Below are 22104 nucleotides of genomic sequence, written 5' to 3' on the forward strand. Positions count from 1 at the left end.
TAATAAAAAAAAATCACCTCACCCACCTTGTGTCTTTTATATCGTGGGACCATCATGGCTTCAACAACACTGCAAGCATTATATTTCATCTCCATGATGTTCTCTGTTATAGGGAACAACTGGAAAAAAAATATGGATATAACAGTAACAAATCAAGCTGCTACATAATTTTTTGTAAGTAAATGATTTGTTTTTTATAATAGTACTATTAAACTTTTAGCTCTGCCAGGTTTGAAGGTTCCCTTAATATGGATCTTAATGAAATCAGCATGAATTTGGTTCCCTTTCCTCGACTTCATTACCTGGTTTCCAGCTTGACTCCTCTGTATACATTGGCTGATGTTAATGTACCTTCTAGACGGTAGGTGAAACAAACTGTTATGGAGTAATGGAGGCTACGCTATAGCTGAGGTCTGGTTTAAGCCCTATTTTTATATCGTGTAACTTCCACAAAAGAAAACTGTACATTCTGTATCTAACCCCAGGATAAAAGTTTCTTTGCAAGCCTGTGGGAAAAAATAAGACATTTAAAAGCACTGTGGTATTTCCAAAATTTCCCTGATATTCACTTTGAAAATGTTCTTAATGGTGTTTTATTTAAGCTCAATCTCCACAATGGCTTGGTTTACAAACTCAGAATATGTTTTGTTAGCTTTTTGGAGAAGTGCCTTTTTAGTGGGTTCTTTGGAAATCGGTGAAGAAACTGCAAAGACATATATTATTAAGAGCTTGGTGATAGGGTATTTCTACCTCCCACCAAGGAATTAAATCCCACCATTAGAGCAGTGATAGAAAGTGGTACAGTGCTGGTGGAGGGTCCCTGTACAGGTAAATGGGAGGGTGGAAGATGCAGTGATGATATTCCAGGATAGGGTATGGAGCAGGATGCAGGAGACTGGGAGATGTACCTGCTGTTGGTAGGGAATGGGGGACACATGGAGGGTAGCATTATGTTATCAGCTCTTTAATAGAGAGATTCTGGGTAAGGTAAGTGGAAGAGGACACAGAGTGGGGACAGATTATTTACAGCGGACCTGGGGCACATGGAAGAGCGGCTTAAAGGAGTATACAGGGACTGAAAGAAGGCATGAAGGAGACTTGTGAAGTTGGAGTCTTTTCTCTACATTAAAAACTTCACATTCTCAACTTTCCAGGCATAAAGCTTTAAACTTTCTTTCCACCATCTACTACTTGATATTATGCCCAAGTATAATTGTACCTCTCTTCCCAAGACTCCACTCCTTTATGAACTTTCCAGATCCTACAGTAGAGGAGCTTTACATCTTTGGGTCCCATAAGATCATTCAACCATGGCTCTCCTTCCACAGATTACATAAACCAGTCCAATTTGAACTTTTGGGGAAATTTCCTTTTTTTCTTTTTTAATTTTTAAAGTGCCAAACAACTCTTGTTAAGAAATAAAGTTGAAAGTGTGATTCAGTGGGTTCCCCACACACACACACACACACATTTTTTTAAAGGCATAGAATTTTTGTAAAATAAGGTAATGAACCTTTGACACACACAAGTCTGGGAACAAGGATGGTCCATGTAAAGGGACACTTAATTTGAAATCTAGTTAATTCTAAAAAAAATCAATTTGAAATACTTTGTTTCGTCTGCCAATACCTATGGCTTTACATTCACAATTTCCTTTTCTCTTAATTTTTTCCCTCTTCCCTTTTACTGGGTGAAAGAGCCACAGAAAAAGGAATCTGACAGTACACAGAATGCTTTCAAATGTATAAAGCAAACAAATTGGAAAGAGCAAAGAGGAGAGAAAAAAATCTCTATTCTCTAAATCTAAGGAAGTCTAGTCTGTTGTAACTTGAACCATCTTTTACCTCACTGAGCTTCAGGTTACATCAACTCTGGTACATTCATCACAAGTCTGGGACACTATGGGTAAATTCAACACAAGTTACTGGCATGTAACTTACTCCCCCTTATCCACTATTTCTGAACTTGGTATAATTTATATGGTAAGGTGCTCAAAGAAAAGAGTGCCAAGAAAAGCAAATGATGTGTGGTCATAAGAGAATGTAGGTTGAAATAGGCCACCCAGCTTGTAGTATTGTTTGAATATTTTTTTGACTGTCTAATTTATACTTTAAAATAACAAGGAAGTGGATGAATTTCAGTTGCTCTTAAATTGCAAGCTATAGGATTATTGAAGAACTTCAGCATGCTTAATAAAAGTAGATAACTGCCTTTTTTCTTAATTTAGGTTGGATCAAATGTTTTCAGATGCTTTCAGCAAAGACCACCAGTTGATTCAAGCAGACCCAAAGCATAGCTTGTACCTTGCCTGTGCACTTCTGGTTCGAGGAAATGTACAGGTTTCAGACCTTCGCAGAAACATTGAAAGGTTTGATCTATTTGTATGGCTTGTTTGTGTACAATTACTTATTACAGAAGCTGTTGTCAGATGCTCACAGATGCTCCCTATTCATACAAAAAGCTTAAATAATAAATTCAGCAAAAAAAAAAAGTTATAGGCACTTGAGAGAGGAAATGTTACTGACCAACAGAAAATGAGTGAAAGAGCTTGAAAATACTATTCTGTGCTTCCTAATGACATAATTTGTTAATAAGCTTTGTAAGTAGTGAATCTTTCTAAGCATCATGGGGCCTTTTCCAAGCCAAATCTGTTTGTGGTTATGATGAAGTGATTGCCAAATAATTGTATGCATACAATCAAAAAACCCCACCATTCTTATCATATACCTGTCATAAAGATGTTTGCTGAGAGAATGGTTCAATTCATCTCCCAGTTTTTGCCCCCAAGCCTCACTCAACCCCAGGGGAAGCTAAATTTCATATGCTTGATGTAATAAGGGCATTGTTATATTACCTTAACATGACACAATCATTCAGAAGCACACCTAGTGATCTTTGATGATAGGCTTGGAAGGATTCATTTTTTATTGATAAACATAGGTAAGCATTGATTTCACCATACATGAAAAATATTTCCATTGATAATTATTAGGGCGGTCAAACGATTAAAAAACGTAATTGCGATTAATTGTGAGATAAAAATATTATTCGTGATTAATCACGGTTTTAATTGCCCTGTTAATAATAGACCACTAATAGAAATTTATTATAAATATTTTGAATGTTTTTCTACATTTTCAAATATATTCATTTCAGTTACAACACAATACAAAATGTACAGTGCTTAATTTATATTATTTTTCATTACAAATATTTGCACTGTAAAAAGATTTTAAAAAGGTGTTTTTCAGTTCCCTCATACAAGTACTGTAGTTCAATCTCTTTATCATGAAAGTGCAACTTACAAATGTAGATTTTATTTTATTTTAGTTACGTAACTTCACTCAAAAATAAAACTGTGTAAAACTTTAGAGTCTACAAGTCCACTCATTCCTACTTCTTGTTCAGCCAATCGCTAAGACAAACAAATTTGTTTACGTTTACAGAAGATAATGCTGCCCACTTCTTAGTTACAGTGTCACTTGAAAGTGAGAACAGGCGTTCGCATGGCACTTTGGTAGCTGGCTTTGCACAGTATTTATGTGCCAGATATGCTAAACATTCGTATGCCCCTTCATGCTTCAGCCACCATTCCAGAGGACATTCTTCCATGCTGATGACTGGTTCTGCTCGATAATGATCCAAAGCAGAGCAGACCGACACATGTTCATTTTCATCATCTGAGTCAGATGCCACCAACAGAGGTTAATTTTTCTTTTTTGGTGGTTCGAGTTCTGTAGTTTCCGCATCACAGGGTCGCTCTTTTAAGACTTCTGACAGCATGTTCCACATCTTGTCCCTCTCAGATTTTGGAAGGCACCCCAAATTCTTAAAACTTGGGTTGAGTGCTGTAGAAATCTCACGTTGGTACCTTCTTTGTGTTTTATCAAATCTGCAGTGAAAGTATTCTTAAAACAAATGTGCTGGGTCATCATCTGAGACTGATATAACATGAAATATATGGCAGAATGCAGGAGACATACAATTGTTCCCCAAGGAGTTCAGTCACAAATTTAATTAACCCATTCTTTTTTTAACGAGCATCATCAGCATGGAAGCATGTCCTCTGGAATGATGGCCAAAGCAGGAAGGCGTGTATTCAAATATATTTGAAAATGTAGAAAAAAGTCCACAAATATTTATAAAAAATTTCAATTGATGGTCTATTGTTTAACGGTGTGATTAAACACTGTGATGAATCACCATTAATTTTTTAATCGTTATTAATTTTTTTGAATTAATCGTATGAGTTAACTGTGATTAATTGACAGCCCTAGTAATAATAAAAATTTACAGGTAGGCAAAGTAAAAAATGATGCTTGAAAACTTCTTAGAGTTTGAATTAAGAATATTTATATTGTATATTTTGACATGTGATATTGATAATTTGGGTTTTAACAGTTATAAAGCTTTAATTTTTTTTGAATCTTGTCGGCTACTGTTATTAAATCTGAACCCCACCATAATTTACAACTGTGTGATTAAAAATTAAACAATGTTTCAAACCCATAATTTTGTACAACTGTGATAATTTAAATCACTAAAAATAAAAAATGCTTGAAAATAAATATCAATATCTGTCAAAATTATTTTAAAAAACATTGAATTCTGCCAACCCTACCTGAGAAGGTTAAAGGTCAGGCAGTATCCTCACAGGTTATCAAAATGGATCTTCAGCTATATAAAAACACAGTACAAGCTATCCAAGTTGGAACCAGCTAACTACATTAGAACTCATTCTGCTAGAGTTCAGTCAGCCTCTGATACCGGATTGAGGAATGTCCCTTACTGAAAATATGTAAGGCAGCCTCCAGGAGCTCAGTCAACTCATTCACAAGTCACTATTCATTATAGAGATTTCCAGATCAGATGCCCATTTTAGTAGGGCTGTACTGTAGTCACTTTTAAAGTAGGACTTCAGTACCCATCTCCAAGGAAACAGTCACCAAGAGTGAAATCTGTGTGTACAGTCACTGAAGGAAGAATGGTTACTAACCTTACAGCAACTGTGGTTCTTCAAGATGTGTTATCCACATGGTCTCCAGGACTCATCCTCCTTCCCTTCTACTACAGAGTCCTCCTCTGGGATTTGTTATTGACAAAAGAACTGAAGTATGCTTGGGCCTGCTCTGCCTTTATGACCTCGGGTGCTGAGGTGTGAAGACATCTAAGGCCCCGGTGGGCAGCCCCAAGACAATGGACGAAGGAATCCAATCTTGTGCATGTGCATCAAGAGTGGAATCCATATGGACAACACATCTTGAAGAACCACAGTTACTGGAGATAAGTGCTTTCTCCCAGCACCAGCAAATCACCTATATGATCTGTCAACAAACTTAAGAATATGCTGTCTATGGCATCTACTGTATTACACTATGTTTGACTAGTTAGGGCTGCAGCTAGGCTTCCCCTTTTTTATGGGAAACAAACCGAGTGAAGTATCTTATGATACCAGTCCCTTGAAGGTAGCTTTATTTTTAATACTGAAATATAAAATAAACTAACAAATGATTATTAAAATTAGCATTCTCCTGTGGTTTTTAAGGTTACATTAATTAAGCTGCTAATTTACAAAGTCTAAAAGAGTTATGCCAAATGCTAATTATAATGGCTTTTTTCTTCCTGAAATTTTATATGCAGGTGTCCTTGAGATTGCTTGTTTTAGTAAAGTAAACAGAACTGTTAACATGGTGCTATGTACTGTACCTCTTTGCTTGCTTATTTTAAGCTATGAATTTATGTATTGCAGGTTGAAGCCTTCCCTTCATTTTGTCTCATGGAATCAAGAAGGCTGGAAAACTGGCCTATGTTCAGTACCTCCTGTGGGCCATTCTCACTCATTGTTGGCATTAGCAAACAACACGTGTGTGAAACCGACCTTTACAGAGCTCAAAGACAGATTCATGAAGCTCTACAAGAAAAAGGTACAGTGAAAAGCAGCATAACGTCCCAATGTACTTTTAAAGTAGCAGTAGTCTCTTCTATCATTTTATTTTTTGAGATGCGGAGGAGAAAAACAAATTTCAGTGCAAGCTGTAACAAAGAAGATATTGCTTTAATATAGATACAATACACTTTGCACTCCGAATGCAAAGCAGTGTTGTGGACCTACCTTTTCTGATAACATTGCATTATTCTTTTTATTAGTATTCCTGTACCACCAGAATGAGTGTCTTGATAACCCATCCTATGTCTGAATTGCACCCCACCAGGATAGCTGGGAGAACACTACAAAAGTGTAGCACTTCTAAATATACCAATTAAGCCTGTTTGTTTGCCATATCAAAGGAACTGGAAAAGCTGCAGCTTTGTCAAAGCAAAAGATAGAAATGTTAACTAAGTTATCGCTCATAGGTTTTTTTTAATGTTTGTCATAAGTCCTGTGCTATAGATCATCAAAATTGTTTAAAAAAACCTTTTTTAAGTTTTTAACACCAGTACTCTAACTCACCGTTATCAAACTTGTAAAATCCAGTGAAGCTGTCTTTTAACACGGACTGAGACTTCAGTTTTGTCATGAAAGTCGTGGCTGTGGCAAACATACAGCCTTAACTAAAATGAGGGTGGTGTTTTAAGTTAACAACTAAAACTAAGTTGGGTAGATAACCCAAGAAAAGACTGAAAGGAAAAGAAGCGTATATTGAGTTAACAGGATATCCTAAAGCAGTGGTTCTCAACTTTTCCAGACAACTGTGCCCCTTTCTGATATCTCTGCCTTTTCAGTCCTGCATGGTATGGTTTTTAAAAAAAGAAATGGAAGGAGATGTTACTTCTGTCAAAGATGCCAAAATAACTGTGTATTCCTGTCCTTTTGATGGCATGATAACTGAAACTAAGGGCACTATACTGATAAAAAATGCTGACGAACTTAGGAATTTCAGCAAGGGAGAAGAAAATCTAATGGATCTGGAGTCTTTGTCCTGCATACCCCCAAGTTACACCTCACTTTTTAAAACTACTTGCTTATAAAATCAGACCTAAAAATACAAGTGTGTCACAGTGCTCTGGTACTGAAAAAATGCTTACTTTCTCATATTTACCACGATTTCCAAGTGATTTATTTTATATATAGATATAGTACTTACATTTCAGTGTATAGTATATAGAGCAGTATAAACAAGTCATTGTCTGTATGAAATTTTAGTTTTTGCTGACTTCACTAGTGCTTTTTATGTAGCCTGTTGCAAAACTAGCAAATATCTAGATGAGTTAATGCACCCCCTGGAAGACCTCTGCACACTCTAGGGGTATGTGTACCCCAGTTGAGAACCACTGTTCTAAAACACCTTTGGAAGTTCAAAGTTTTTAAAGGAATCCTAAAAAGTGGGAAGATTAACCTTAGGGCATGTCTACACTATAGGTGCTAGAGCTGTTGATGCTTCCTATGTGGACTGAAGGAGGTTTTCTGTTAATATAAATGATCCACCTTCCAATCCCCAGGAATTTTCACTGGGGGGTTAAATCAGCTGAACAGTGGCACTCGGGGTTTGAATTTTTCACATACTTGAGCCAGGTAGCTAGGTTGTAGTTAGCTACATTTTAAGTGTAGTCCTGGCTAAACACTAATGTCAGTGAATTCCAGACACTGCAGCTCACAACAACAAAGCCACAATTGTCTGCCAGCCTGCTTTGATGGGCCCTCTAAAGGTGGGTGGCAGATAAACATAAGCACTGAACTTCTAGCCTGGCAGAGGGAGTCATTGTGCCCTCCCAATCCTGGGCTTCTCCAAGGGCCAGAGTGGCCCTCAGTGTAATGTAGGCACCCCTGAGGGCTTGTCTAAATTACAGCAGCTTCCCCAGATTATCCTATGGACTGCAGTGCTGCCCAGAATTTTTGCAACATACAGCACTGCTCCACCTACTCCCATTCTACACCAGAACTTTCAAGGGGAGTCTCGGGAGGCCGCCTTTCCCAGACAGAATCAGGGTTGTTAGGGCTTCTTTATGTGCAGCGGCCGTTTTGCCTGTCACGAATGGGCTGGAGCAGGGATGAGAGCCTTGCCCACATTCAAGATGGTGTCGCTGAAGTACCCAGGACTTAGGCCCTTAAAGACGTTTGAAAATAATAGCCTTATGGACCACCTGCCACTTCAGAAGCAGCCAGCAGTCAGTCAAACCAATGAGTAAAAATGCTGCTGCATTCTGAACAAATGGCAAATAGTAGAGAAGCTTTGCTGCAAACTCCACGAATCAGGAATTACAATAATAAAGCATTTATTGCCATTACTCCATTATTATCTTGATATCTTGCGGCACTAGAAAAAACACTTTTGAACCACAACTGACACCTGGCTTTCAGTATAAAGGACTTGGTCAGAAGTGACACTAAGGGCTTGCCTACACTATGCCATAGTGCGGACTATCGGGGGGTGAATTGCAAAGTGTACCAAAGTGTTGCGCACTAACTGCCGCATACGGATGCTGCTGGCCAAACTAGTTTGTGTTCTCTAACTGTTAGGACTATGTTCACGTGAACTAGGTACTTTTTAAGTGCATGCCAGCAGCATCCACACAGGGCAGTTAGTGTGAAACTCTTCGGTATGTTCTGCAATTCACATCCCCAATAGTCTGCACTGCGGTGCAGTGTAGACGTAGCCTAAGATTCAGAACTATGTATTGGTGAATTCTTTCAACAAGCTTCTACACAAAGAAACAAGCCTCCTTAATGATCTTTATTTAGAGTAAGACAGGATGGAGGATGAGATATGTGACTGATCTGGCCGGCAGTATTGTTCAAGATCCCCTCCCTGCTCACCCAAAGATTAATTAGATCAACCTAGCAGCGTCACTCAGGGCTGTCAAAAAATTCATGCCCCGAGCGCTGTCACAAGGTTGACCTAACCCCCAGTGCAGAATTTTTCCATCAACCTAGCTACTACCTCTCAGACAGGTGGATTAACATCAGTGGAAAAACCCCTTCCATTAATGTGGGAAAAGTCTACAGCAGCACAGCTCTGGCACTGTAGTTGTGTTGCTGTAGCAGCTGTAGTGTGGGCATGCCCCAGAGTATTGCAGCAGGAAGTTGCTAAATAGCATTTCAGCAAAGGATATAGTGAATCTAGACCATCTTTCAATCTATTTATGATAGTGCTTGTTGTCCCCTTTCAAGGTAGGCTAAACAATAATGTATATTGAGCTAGATTAATCTAATCTAACTCCTTGTGCACAGAAAAGGATATAGTTAATCTGTGTATATTCTTATAGGCTCACCTTCACCATTACTTGCGTGTTGATGGGATGGAGCAAAGCTGTTTCTCCGAAGCCATATCATCCTTGTCAGATCTAATAGAGGAGTATAACCAGCTAGATGCCACTAAAAGTGTGCCTGGAACATATCCCTCAAGACTGAAGATAGCTATGTAACAGAGGAAGAATTGCTGTTATTTGTAGAACAGCAAACTGCCTAAGCTACCTGGATGGGTTATGAAAGCAGCTAGGACTAATCATTCCACAGAGATGCTGCTACTGTCTCTCTCCAGGCTGGCTGGGAGTGTTGTATCAAGTGCTCAGACTGTGGAAAAAGGACCAACATATATCACACACTAGCAGAGTAAGTAGTGATCACGTCTGCCAGGAGGAGAGAAGGGAGGAATTGTAACAGCCCAAAATGGAGTTGGTGAACTCCTTGGACCAACTTGCACTAATTGATCCCTGCTTTGGAGCAAAGAGTCCCCTTGGTATAAGATATATGAGGGAAGGGAAATCCTACATTTCCTTTTTTGAGATGAAAGGAGGCATCTAGTGAGTCGTTTCTGAAGTTCATAATAGCCTAGAAAATTTATTTCCAAAATGATGGTCTAAGTGATGTGTGTCACTATTCACACCTTAAAGAGTTGCTTCGTCATTGTATTTAGATGTAATTGAACTAAAATTTTCCAAGTTGATATCAAAACTGGCAATATGAAGAATAATTTGACAAAACAGATGCATCAAGTACAATACTAATATATTGTATAATAATGATTCACCTTTCATGAACTCTAGGTTGCACTAATGTTGGTTTATATACTGATGAGGATAAGAGGCTAGCATAGTATGCTGCCTCTTCATCTAATAACTGTGATCATATGTACTTACGATATGGATTGTTTGGAGAATGAAGATTATATTCTTAAAAGAACCTAATTAAAATAGAAGTATATTTTAAATATATAATTAGAGTAAAGAGATTTTTGTATTATGATCAGACTATATTTATAAACAGTTGTCTTAATAACAACTCCTGTATTTTTTTAGAATAAAATATGTGGATATTCAGAATTTGTCTGCCAATCCTGACTCTCTTGTCTTAAAAACTGTGTGGAGCAACTACAAATGGACCCATAAAATTACATTTTTTTTTAATTACAAGTTTCTTTCAAGAGAGCTCTGGTGGCAGTATGACGAGACACAATAGTATTAGTTCTAATTTTCAATGTATGAGGCCAGAAATACACAAGACAAATATTTGTGGAGGCAATTCTTATTAGGGAGAAAGCATTTTGAAAGTCACTCCGATGAAACAACTTACCTATAGAACACTACAAATGTACTTGGCACTTTATGACAAAAGACATAGGGTAAAATCCTATCCCCATTGAAGTCACTGGGAGTTTTGCCAGGACTTCACCCATGGTCCCTACTCCAAGGAGCTTGCAGTCTAGGTTAAATAAGAAACAAAATATCATGAAGAGGAAGAGAAATGAAGGCGGGCTAGCATAAGATCATGAGGTTACTTTTCATTGTATAAGTAGTGTTTGTTCCTTTTATAAGTTTGATTTTTGTCAGAATGTCATGAGAGGGGAAAAATAATGAAAAGACAAATTGTATACATGTAAAATTAAAATCTAGAAACATAGTTCACTGGGAATGAAGTGAACTAACCAATGTCTTGACAAATACGTTTTCGTTTGTACCTGTGCAGATATGATGTTTCTTTTATCCACTGCATTTGGAGAAATGTAAAATATAAGAATTGGTGCACAACTGAATCTGAGCTTAAAATTCATTTGTAGTTGAATGCTGCAATATGTAATTTTTTTTCTAACTCACAAGATTAATCTTTTTTTCTAATGCTGTATCAGTGTAGCTGTAAGAATATCTATCTTGTGGATCAAGAATGATAGATCATTACAGCAAAAAAAGTTAGTAGAAAAAGGAATCTTAAGTTACTTGGATGTTTAATTTAAACCTACATGTATCAGAGGGGTAACCGTGTTAGTCTGGATCTGTAAAAGCAGCAAAGAGTCCTGTGGCACCTTATAGACTAACAGACGTTTTGGAGCATGAGCTTTTGTGGGTGTATACCCACTTCGTCGGTTGCATGTAGTCATCCTACATGTTTGTTGAGGATGAGGGAAGACACCTATTTCTAGGAGTGTTTTGTGTAAATATGGAGCAAATTCACCCCTGCATTCCTGTGGATTTTTTTAAATTACAAATGTTTTCCCTCCATGGCTGTCCCTATGTTAGCTAGAAGTTCCTCAAATGTATACTCGCGCTTCAAACAATTTAATTCTTACGGTTTTTGAGTGTCTTGTTTTACATACATACATGTTGTTCTTAAACCATGTTCTCAGGGTATTTAACAGAAGAATGCCAACAAGTTTGGTTTCAGTGGAAGGGTCTTCTCTTTAGCTAACTCTTCAAACTGAGCATGCTGCCATCCTGATGATACACTGCTGTCCATGGTGTAAGTTATAATAACTTGAGTCCAGAAAATATATCTCCTGGATCACTACAAATCCTCTGACAAACACAAGATGTAATCCACATCATCTTCCACTTAAAAGAGCCTTCTTTGGGGCAGTCAAACTGTACAATGATCATTTTGGATTTGTTAGGTATGCAACATCTCTTGTCCAGACACACACCACAGAAAGTGGGTTTGTAGCTTTGTGTGCTTGAGCATCCCGAAAAGGCTAACTTCTCTGCTTTGGGAAGCTGGAATGTTGGCTGACATGTTTTTCCTTTTGGAATCTTAAATGCAAAACAAAGCAAAGCTTGAAACTTCACATGAAAAAAGCCAACAGAACAAATAACAAAGGTTGTTATGCATTTAAATAGCAGTGGCATTTGAAACACTACCTACTTTTTTTAAGCTGTCTTACTTTTCTTTGTACCATTCAGAAATGGAGATTTATTTTTTAAAGTAATAAAACAGCAGGCTACCAGTAATGGTCCTCAGATTTGTGGCTTTCTTAAAAATTATACTTCTGTAGTTCACCACTTCATGATAAAGACAAGATCAATTTTGTATTTTAGGAAGGCTCACATATCAGAGATAATGGAAAGCCATTTTGCACTACAATTTACCTTTATAGTCTTCAATATATTGGTCTGACAAGGTTGGATGATACACAACCTCTCTTCTTTTCTCATTTCACATTTACTGTTTTCATTGGTCACTCTGTTGGATATACCTATGCCACAGGTTCTGGAACAAGGTGTCCAAGAAGTTGCCTGTACTAAGCACTTCTCCTTCAAAACAAGTGGTAGACTTCTGTAACCTGAGACACAACAATGTATTATACATGTTGCAACACAGCAAGATAGAGACAGAACTTTTAAAAATAGCCTAAAGTAGCATTAATTGAAAAAGTGATTTAGTATTTGATTTCTGTTCATGTGGTTTCTCTCGTTAGACCTAAAAGGCTGAGGCTGAGATGTGCAAAGCTGCCTAAGAAATTTGGATACCAATTTCCATTAAAATCGGAATTTGACATCCAAATCTCTGAGATGGCTTTGAAAATCTCAGCATGACTGTTTGTATGTTTTATGGCCGTCCAGATTAATGTTATGGGAACCCAAAATTCCTTCTGAAGAACTGCTATAAAACATCCAGAGTAGTGAAGAACATATTTTAAAAACTTCTTAGACTGCAGACCAAGTGCAGCTGTGAAAAATTATATGAACATATGTAAATAAATCATTTGATATGTAACTTTTTTTCTTTTTTTTATGTCAGGAGCAATTTTTTTTCAGTCATTTCTAAATATCTAATGCTAATAAATCTAATCCCCTACCTAATAGGAGTGCAAATAGGTAAAGGTATAAAATAAGATTTAAAATCACTGGCAAATCTTGATGAAATACTCAAGAAGGGCTCACGGGGTTTGAAATCTGCACATGTAGTTAAGAGGGTAGGGCAGAATTATGAGGGTACCTGGAAGGTAGACAGCAGGTTAAAGATCTCAGTGCAGGAAGCAGATTAAAAGCCTGGCACAGATCTGCAATAAATAAAGGGAGGTTACATAATTGCTCATATGTAGTACATTTTCTACGTATGATATAGATACTGTCTTCGTTTAGGAATTAGCTAAACAGAAAATGCTTAAGGGAAGCAGGAAAACTGAAAGAACAGTAAAAGCAATAAAATTAAGCTTAGCATTTGCTACCAGCATTAACAGAAAGGAGGAAAGAATTAAAACAGTCTTAGAGCTAACAAGCCACTGCATGATTTCATGCAAACTATGCACAAATTGAATTGAAACCATAGATTATTACATTATGTTAAGGAGAGAACATCATTTTTTAAACAAATGTTCAGGTTTTCTCTGTGAAAGGGAAAAAGCATTTCTCCTACCAAGGATTCCTACTCTGTTTTGGTTTTGTCCCGTCCATCTTCCTCACTTTCCATGTTGTCTCCCTGTTCTTTGGGTCATGCCTCAATCTTAATTGGTGGTATTGTAAAATGCTATGTACATCTCTGGTGCTTCAGACATAATAGATAAGGCCTCTATATAGTACAGACCTTCCATTTATTCAAGCTAAGTGGTACTTCTCTTCCAAGAGCTCTTACTTCCAGGTTCCAGTGTGGCTGAAGGTGTTTCTGTTCAGTTTAAAGTAACTGAAGATATTCAACCTAGTGCTGGGGCACTATTTTGTCCCTCCCTGTCAGCCCCCATTTTTTCCCTCCGTCAGCCCAGGACGTAAAGAAACGATGTAGGATTATAGCTACTTCTGGGGGGAGTTTGTGCCACTGCGAAATGCAGGATTTTGCAGAAATTAATGTGTGTGCAGAATTTCCTTTTTTCCCCACAGAAATGGGCTGCTGAGATGTTGGCCTCCATTAGGGGCCATTGGACCTGGCAGAGCCCAGGAGGATTTTGAACTGGAGGATTCCCAGCAGCTGCAGTTCCCAGCATGTCCTGAAGGAAGGAGTTGGCATGCACGAAAAACTGTGCAAGCCCAGGACCTAGCATCAGGCTGTTCCTCCCTCTGGATCCCTAGGCTCTAGGAGGGTAGGGGATGTGAGTATCTGGGCTGGGGGGGCCCACCGCTGGCCTTTATGAGGGAGGGATGTGACTGTCTGACCCCCTGGCTGGGCTCTAGATAGGAAGGGGGCAGAGAAACAACTGGGTAGTGACAGGGGTTTCTTTAACTCTCTTCCTGGGAGAATTTATGTATGTGTCTGTATTGTTACAGAGCTAATTGCTGAAAGGTATTTTGAAATAAATTACCAAAATAATTGAAACAAGGGTGTTTATATAGTATTATATTAAAATTTTGCAAATTTTATCAATTGTGTGCACAGAATTCCCCCAGGAGTAGATTATAGCGCAGGTCCTCATGTGGTAGTGCCAAGGGTTAACTATAAATTTAATTCCAGAAGTTAATTTTTGAGTCCGTCACTCTGCAGTGTTTCATTATTGGCTTGGGTCTATAAAATCATGGTTTGAAATCTAAGATGGATAGGCATGTGACCCACAAAGTTCATTTTTTAAATCAAAGGAAATTTTTATTTAGATTTAAATATCTGCCAAGAGTTTGTAACCCAAAAATTGTAACATCATGGTAATACATGAAAACCAGAAAGTAAAACTGGACATGTAAACAAACTTGACTTTCCATTCAACTGGAATCAAAGGCAGAAAAGTTCCATTTAAGGCCTGGTTCCTGAAATGGAATCCCTAGTGCACTGAGCCCTGTGCACAGAGCAGTCTCTATCCAGGAAGGCTCTGACAAATGGGGAAAATTCTTCCATGGATGTGCCAGCAAAGGATTAAAAGCAATTTCTGGGTCTATTTAGACCTGCCAACTCTCTATGGGTTTTCAGACCTTTCTACAGGACTGGGTGAAAAAAACTTGTCTATGGAGGGAAATGCTGCTCTAATTAGCTGCCTGTCCCCATCACCTGTATCTTGGGAAAAGACAGTCAATCAGAGGTGGTGTATGAGCTGAATAACTGCATGGACCCTCAGCATGTGTAGCAACCAGTGATCCTTCCCTTCCCCTGCAAACACGGGGCTGGAATGTTCAGCCCTGTGAATTGAAAGCCAACTGGGAAACAGTTGCTTTGCAGTTCTCATTGTGTTCCACAGTTTATCCAAATTCCTGAATTCATAGCAAGGGCTGGAGCTGCTCTTCACTCTCAATAAAAATGAAAATTCACCTTAAAATTTCTGTTTTATTAACGTGCCGGGAAGAAGCAACATCTTGTCTTGCAGGTATATAAAATTATAATTCCAATCTATTAATACATTTTAATTGGTTTAAATGATTTGGTATCCGATATTCCAGATGGCTCCGTTTCTCCTTGGTTAGATTAACATCATTCTCTAAAAGTGTGCAATTCATTCATTTGAACTCAGTTGGTTTTCTGAGTTCCTTTCCTATTGTGTATGGTTTTAGTCCCAGTTTTGGATAAATTCTGTAAAAAGGAATTGCTATCCTTCATGTCTCGTCTGAGGCTACGTGTTCACTACCCGCCCTATCGGCAGGTAGCAATCGATCCCCGAACGTGCTTATTATCAATTCCGGAACTCCACCAACCCCAACGGAGTTGCGGAGTCGACATGGGGAGCCACGGACATCGATCCCATGCCATGAGGACGGTGAGTAATTCGATCTTAGATACTTCGACTTCAGCTACGTTATTCACGTAGCTGAAGTTGCGTATCTGAGATCGATTTTCCCTTGTAGTGTAGACCAGCTCTGAGTATCAAATGTATCATTTAAATGTAGGATAAGGTTCCATTTTTTAGGATAGCTTGCATAAGCACTTGAACTTCTTGAAAGCTTGTCCAACCTGAATTCCAGATTTTGGGGTTAACTACCAGCGTGTGTGTATAAATTTGCTATAGCCTGGCTGGCTCACTTGTTTGCATGCTCCTTCCTATATATCTGCAATACTTGAATCTGGTTTGTTCTTGAGCCTCGGGCTACCCTTAGTTTTATTTTATTCTCCTTCTCATCCTAGAAGCAGAGGACAAATGATTTAACTTGGAAATGGCCGTTATAATTTGAACCTGATAATATTGCGAGTAGTTTAGAAACCAGAAAATTTATAAATTGCTCCATATTCTTATAGACTGAATCCAAGACAGAGAAGGAAGTTGTTTTTTTCCCCCTTGCAATGACTGAGATTTTGTCAATAACCAGCTAGGCTGACTGAGCCAAAATCTAGAATCCTCCATTTTCTATTGATAAGAAGGATCTACAAGATGTCAGTAAATAGAATATCAAACCATTTGTTCTTTTTTTTTTAAATAAATGTGTAGTTTAAAAAATTACCATGTACAAAAATAGTTTACCATGCTAGTCGTGCACACCTGGCATTGATCTGTAGCCTGTTGATTGTAGCTGTTTCTGTTGTCCAGGGCCACAGTTGGAATGTCCAGACTTTTTTCTGCCCTTGACCATGACACACTGACTTGCTGCTGCCTTTGAGGTGAATACAGGTGTACATCCAATTGCACCACTAACACAGAGACACTTATAAAGTGGGGTGGGCTGGAAGGCCTGGCCATTGACATAATACACTCCATTGAGCTCACATCCTACTGCTATCATATCTGAAAATGGCAAAGAGCAAAATTACTAACACAGCTACAAGCTATAAAATGCAGTTAATGGATACCAAATGTTAAGGCGAGATCATCCAATTACCTGCACTGATGAAGCTCTGCAGATGTAAGAGGAGAGTTCTGCCCTTTCTCACCCAAACACAACTTTTATCTGAGAGAAATTATACTTACTGGCTCCTTTGTTTCAACCTAGTCACAAATGCTTCCATAAGTAAGAGTGGCTACACCTAATGGACCACTTTGACTGATGTGTAAAATGGTGTAACAGTGACACCCTTAAAAATACTTATTTACACAGCAGTAAATGAGTGAGTGTACGCTGGTGTAATTTACAGGCAAGGAACTGTGCAGCCCAAACTAAAAGATTTTTTTTGTTCGAGTCAGACTATAAAGAGCCATGCTTATCACCCCCGGAAGTTTCAAGAATAGGATGTGAAAGAGTAACTTACATGCACATACTCCTGTTTCATACCTAGGCCTGTCTGCAGAGTAATCACAGTAAAGTCCTTTGTGAGGGTCACAGGTCTCTGCTTCATTACAGGTCTCTCCAGCCTGCTTGGCACAGATTTTACAACATTCGCAACCATCCTTTACCAGGCTCACTCCCGGGGTGCAGGTTGGCACATGGGGGCATTTGCATGGCCAGTGACAAAACTCTTTACGCTGATGTACCTCACTGGCTTCTGCAGATTTTTCCCCAGGCTTCACTTCTAGTTGTCCGTTGCCTTGTGCCCTGCAGAAAAACTTACATATGGTTGGACTTTTGAGGGCTGGGTTACTTTAAGCATGGTTAGTATACCATAAACTTTAGTAAGGATGAAAGAAGTGAGTTTCATAAAGCCATTAAAGCTTTTGTAAAAATTCACAAGATGAAAAAGTGAGATATGCTGGGGCAGTACATGAGAAACAAAGGACCAAATTCACCACTAACTTAGCACATTTGGAGTGTTACACCAACAGTGAATCTGACCTACCGTTTATTTCAAGGAAAATTAATCTGTCTCTTTTTTCAACAAAATACAACTTTTAGTGTAATTAGGAGAAGGTTTTAAATTTGGTGTTGTAGGGTTTCACACTGTTAATAAAGTTATACCAAATGTACTCAGCCCTAATCTACAGACTGTATCTGTCAGCCCTATAAATTGACTCTGATATCTGGAAGTCAAGTGATGTTCTTTCTGCCACTTACATTGGTGCAAGTATTTGAAAATTTGGCACTTACAGCTTACTTGACAATTGGGTTGTTGGTGTGTGAAGGAACAGAAGGCAGGTCACTTTTCCATTGTTGTGTTGGCTTGTGCTAGGGGCAGGAAAAATGTGTTGTAGGGTGCTGATCCTGCAAATCGATACACGTGTGAGCACATTTGTTCACATGCATAAATTTACACACATGAGTGTTTGCAGGATCCAGGGCTTAAGCAGGAAAGAGATCTTAACAGACTGGCGGCAGCATTGAGATGGCAAGGTGGTAGTCTGAGTGACCTAAAGCAAAAGTCCTGTGTCTCTCTTGATTCTGCAGCTACAGAATTCTCCATACAGTCCAGCTCCTGCTTCAGAATTTAAGTCTTCACTTTAAAGGAAAACTGGTTCTAGCCCATGACTGAATAGAGAACCTTCCAGAAATGAGCCATGAGTGTTGTTTTCTGAAGTCTACAGTGAGCCTGAAATAGTATTTCTGAGAGCGGTACATTGTTTCTGTTTATTTCAATGGCGTATTAACGCTAAAACATGATGACAATTTAAATGTCAACCATAACTATTTCATTGGTCTTAAATAAAAACCTAGACCTTGATGTGCTTATTTAGCAGTGGCGAATAGATTGATAGAGCAGCTAGTAGTTCCCATGGTCTAATGGGTTTGGGAACAAGGAGTACAAGCAGCTCCACCAGTGTAGCTTAAAGAAACCTCCAACCTTGCCCATTAAGATCCGGGGAAAGAGAAGATACAGGCATTCCCCACTGACAAAACCTCAGCTACCACATAGGTGCCAAAAACCTGATCCATCTTCCTCATTTTTCTGGGTACCTAAGGACCCAGCTAAATGCTATCAGCTTCTCTCTCTTTCTCCAAACAAACTGTGCAGTGCAGTACTGTCCAGTCAGTAAAAACAACCGTTGGCAGTCTAGGGAAGACTATTGTACTAGTTATATTATTCATTTTCCTATTTAATTCAATACATATTCCCATATTTAAACTGGAAGTTGCTGCAGAACTCTGCTTTGCATGCCACAACAACCAGCCGCATAACTGAATTCCAGTTTACCACAGGGAGTAGGGGATCTTCCTAATGGGTTTTTTCCCCTCTGATTTTCATATTTATAGTAATTTTTGTAGCTATGATCACTATTTTTCAAACATTCCACCAAACCTATAAAGTTTTACTGGGTTCCAACATCTAGCTTCCATGGTCACTTGACTAGAACTGTTTTTTAAGAAACACACCTGTTCAAAAAATCAACCACTATGGGAGCTGAAATATTATGCCATATCTCAAACAGGCTCTACAATGTTCCAGGCACAGTTTAATAAATGGTGTTTTTTTAATCATTCCATTATTTATTTTCATTCGTTCTCCACAAAAACATAGTACAATAGTCCTATGATAAATCACTAGTTCTTATAACTGATTTTTTTAAGGAACGGCTTTATGTTAACCTTAACCAGCCATAAAATTAGCTTAGTCTGTACTTCTGGTGCCAGTTATTAAAGCTTTTTAAAGTTTCTGTCTCTGGAAGAAGGTTGTGAGGTAAACAGGTGCTCTTAAACCTTTATCAGTATAAATGACTGGATGGTTACTTTAGGAAACTCCCATCAGCACAGCTCAACATTTGCTGAAATCTTTTTCCCCAAAATATTATGTATCTTGTAAAAATTTGGCTAGGGTCTGAACTACACACTGTGGTATTGTCTGTTACTAAAATCAGGTATCTCTTATTTCAAAATGGATCTGTGTACTCAACAGAATTTCTTTATATGCTGTGGTTCAGCAAATATTACTTACATTAATGCAGTTATTTAAGCTTTTGTATTATAAGTCAAAATGTGCTTTGAACCTGCCGAGCTTTACCTAAACAAAAACAAAACAAAAAACAAAGAAAGAGAGGACAACTCAGGTGTGACTCTTCACAGCAAGAAAAACAAATCTTGAGAAAACATCCTGGGGTAGGGTTAACTCTGCTGCCACTGAATAACACTGTTTACTTGAAAAAATCTTCAACGTTCTATCAAGTTAGGATAAAAATTTAAAGTCTGCTTGTAAAGTTGACAAACCAAATATTTTATGATTCTTCCTTCCTTAGCCTACTATAACAATTGTATCCACATCCCACAAACCTGCGGCACATGTTTTGCCAATCCTATGGGCAGATTCAAAAAGGAGACTATTGCGTGGAAACCTCTTGATGCTTGGTTGATTGGTTGGTTTTTAAGATTAAGCAAATTATGTATGAGGTAAATAAATTAATACCAAAGTATAATTGTTTTGAAAACTGTCCAGGTGGAGATTTAACTTCATTATTAGAAGAGGAAAAGAACACATTTGCAAGGTATTTTTTTTTAATGAAATTGGCTGTTGAAACTGGAGTAGATGGAGCAGAATTCCTCTGTTGTTAAAACAGTCTAATAACACCAAAGCTCCTTGCTAATTTGCAAAACTAGCTCATGGAGCCCTAGAGCCAGATCAGTGCATGTACTTGGAATATGAATGAGGGAAAGATGTTTACTTACATTGTGTCAGACAAGAATTTGCACTCAGACAGAGAGAGAGTTGAAGTCACTGAGAATTTAATTTTTTTTAGCAATGAACTGAAGTGAGAGGAAAATGTCAAAATTGTGACCATGCAATGAATAAGCTGCAAATAAAATTGTACGTGGTGGTAAAAAATGGCTTCCTATTCTGCACACAGCGTTTGCTTGAGTGAATTTTATTTTGTCATGAAGCAAATAAAAGTTTTAACTGCTCGAGGGAGAAAAAGATAGTTTGAGAAAACTTACCTGTTGTATATAAATGATGGTGAAGAGAGTGAGAATGAGGAGCCACTGCATGTTCCTGTACAGTCAGAAGCGAAGCAGAGAGACAGAGAACAGGCTGAGCAGTGTCAGAGTGAGCACTGTACACAAAGCTCTCCCTTGTCTCCTCTGCAAATCCTTCTTTCCTCAGCACATGCAAGAACACCCACACATTCATACTTGAAATCCTTCACTTCGTACATAACCAGTTTCGTGCTCAGACTTTCAACTGATCTTTCATTTTCTTGAGCCACTTTCCAGGATATGTTTTAACACCCTGTTCAGCGGCAGAAAGCTGTTCCTGCGGATTCCACTGTCTTAACTGAGGTCAAGTTGGGCAAACTTCTGACTGGTGCAGTTAACTGCTGGGAGTGTGGAGGATTTTTTTTAGCTTGGATTTAAATCCTGATTGCATGGATGTTATGGTCATTTTAAAAGGACAGAGCCCCAGTAATATATTTTATATTTCCCCAGTTTGTGTATCGATCTGGGGCTGGGAGTTAGGTGTCTGGGTGCCTAGAGGAAGGCAGCAGTGCCTGTGCTCGGAAGCAGAAACATAGATGCATAGAGAACTTACTGCAAAAACGTAGGCATTGAGTGACTTTAGGCACCTACAGGGTTAGGCGGAAGCCAAGCGGGTGTTTTGTGGATCACAGTGGTGCCTAAAAATGGGAGTTAGCCACCTACATGTCAGGGACTATGGCTCTTGAATGCTGATGCACAGGGCTCCCAGGAGCTAGTAAGTTCTAACCTGCCATCTGGTGACCTGTTTAACGGTTGTCAGAATAGAAGCAGAATGCTGACAGAGGACTCCAATCCTGGGATCTGATGGGCTGAACACTGTGGGGTCCTGATTGCTTCCCAGCTTCTATTTAAACCAAGCACAGGGACAGGAAGTTATCCATGCAGCTGGGTTTCCCGTGCTTAGAACTGCTTCTCCTGCAATACTTGCAGCTACTAGTAAGCCCCTGGTAGCCTGGCCCTGTCTGCCTCCTAACACCCGAGTCCTGTCTTGGACCCTGACCTCTTGGTATCTGTCCTGGCCTGACTCCTGCTCTGACCATTAGTTCAAACTGCCCACATCCTGGTTGTGACACTAAGTACCCTTTGTGGAGCTCACCCTGACTGTAGGACCAGGTGTATACTCAAAAAGTTCTGCTGGATAATACTGTTGATTAGGAGTTTGAGTTATGAAATTTTTATATTGGAAAAAAGTATTGTAGTGTAGATGCAGTTATACTGGCAACAAATCCTTTTGCTGGTACAGTTTATTTTGTTTGGAGAACTGGTACAAGCTAGATCAACAAA

At 38.7% G+C, this 22104-nt stretch overlaps 2 protein-coding genes across 11 annotated transcripts in view; one reads left to right on the forward strand and one right to left on the reverse strand.

Moving 5' to 3' along the window:
• The window catches only part of TUBE1 (tubulin epsilon 1), a 75636-nt gene that overhangs the window by 19241 nt on the left and 34291 nt on the right, over positions 1-22104 (forward strand). For 2 of the 6 annotated variants that reach the window (XM_050949737.1, XM_050949740.1), the window contains 4 exons: positions 221-361; positions 2228-2368; positions 5750-5924; positions 9205-10228. In XM_050949737.1, the coding sequence (XP_050805694.1) occupies positions 221-361; positions 2228-2368; positions 5750-5924; positions 9205-9363 (616 nt within the window). In that variant the 3' untranslated portion in view covers positions 9364-10228. The other 4 variants (XR_007773896.1, XR_007773897.1, XR_007773898.1 and 1 more) reach the window with 4 other exon arrangements.
• The window catches only part of CCN6 (cellular communication network factor 6), a 45719-nt gene continuing 35914 nt past the window's right edge, over positions 12300-22104 (reverse strand). For 2 of the 5 annotated variants that reach the window (XM_050949885.1, XM_050949882.1), the window contains exons 2-6: positions 20782-20836; positions 17237-17531; positions 16533-16775; positions 13145-13208; positions 12300-12488 (exon numbers count right to left, since the gene is read on the reverse strand). In XM_050949885.1, the coding sequence (XP_050805842.1) occupies positions 12377-12488; positions 13145-13208; positions 16533-16775; positions 17237-17531; positions 20782-20832 (765 nt within the window). In that variant the 5' untranslated portion in view covers positions 20833-20836 and the 3' untranslated portion in view covers positions 12300-12376. Of the gene's footprint in view, positions 12489-13144; positions 13209-16532; positions 16776-17236; positions 17532-19789; positions 19856-20781; positions 20928-22104 lie in introns of those variants that run through there. The other 3 variants (XM_050949886.1, XM_050949883.1, XM_050949884.1) reach the window with 3 other exon arrangements.

This window comes from Gopherus flavomarginatus, chromosome 4 (assembly GCF_025201925.1).
Source record: "Gopherus flavomarginatus isolate rGopFla2 chromosome 4, rGopFla2.mat.asm, whole genome shotgun sequence".
NCBI classification, from domain to species: Eukaryota; Metazoa; Chordata; order Testudines; family Testudinidae; genus Gopherus; species Gopherus flavomarginatus.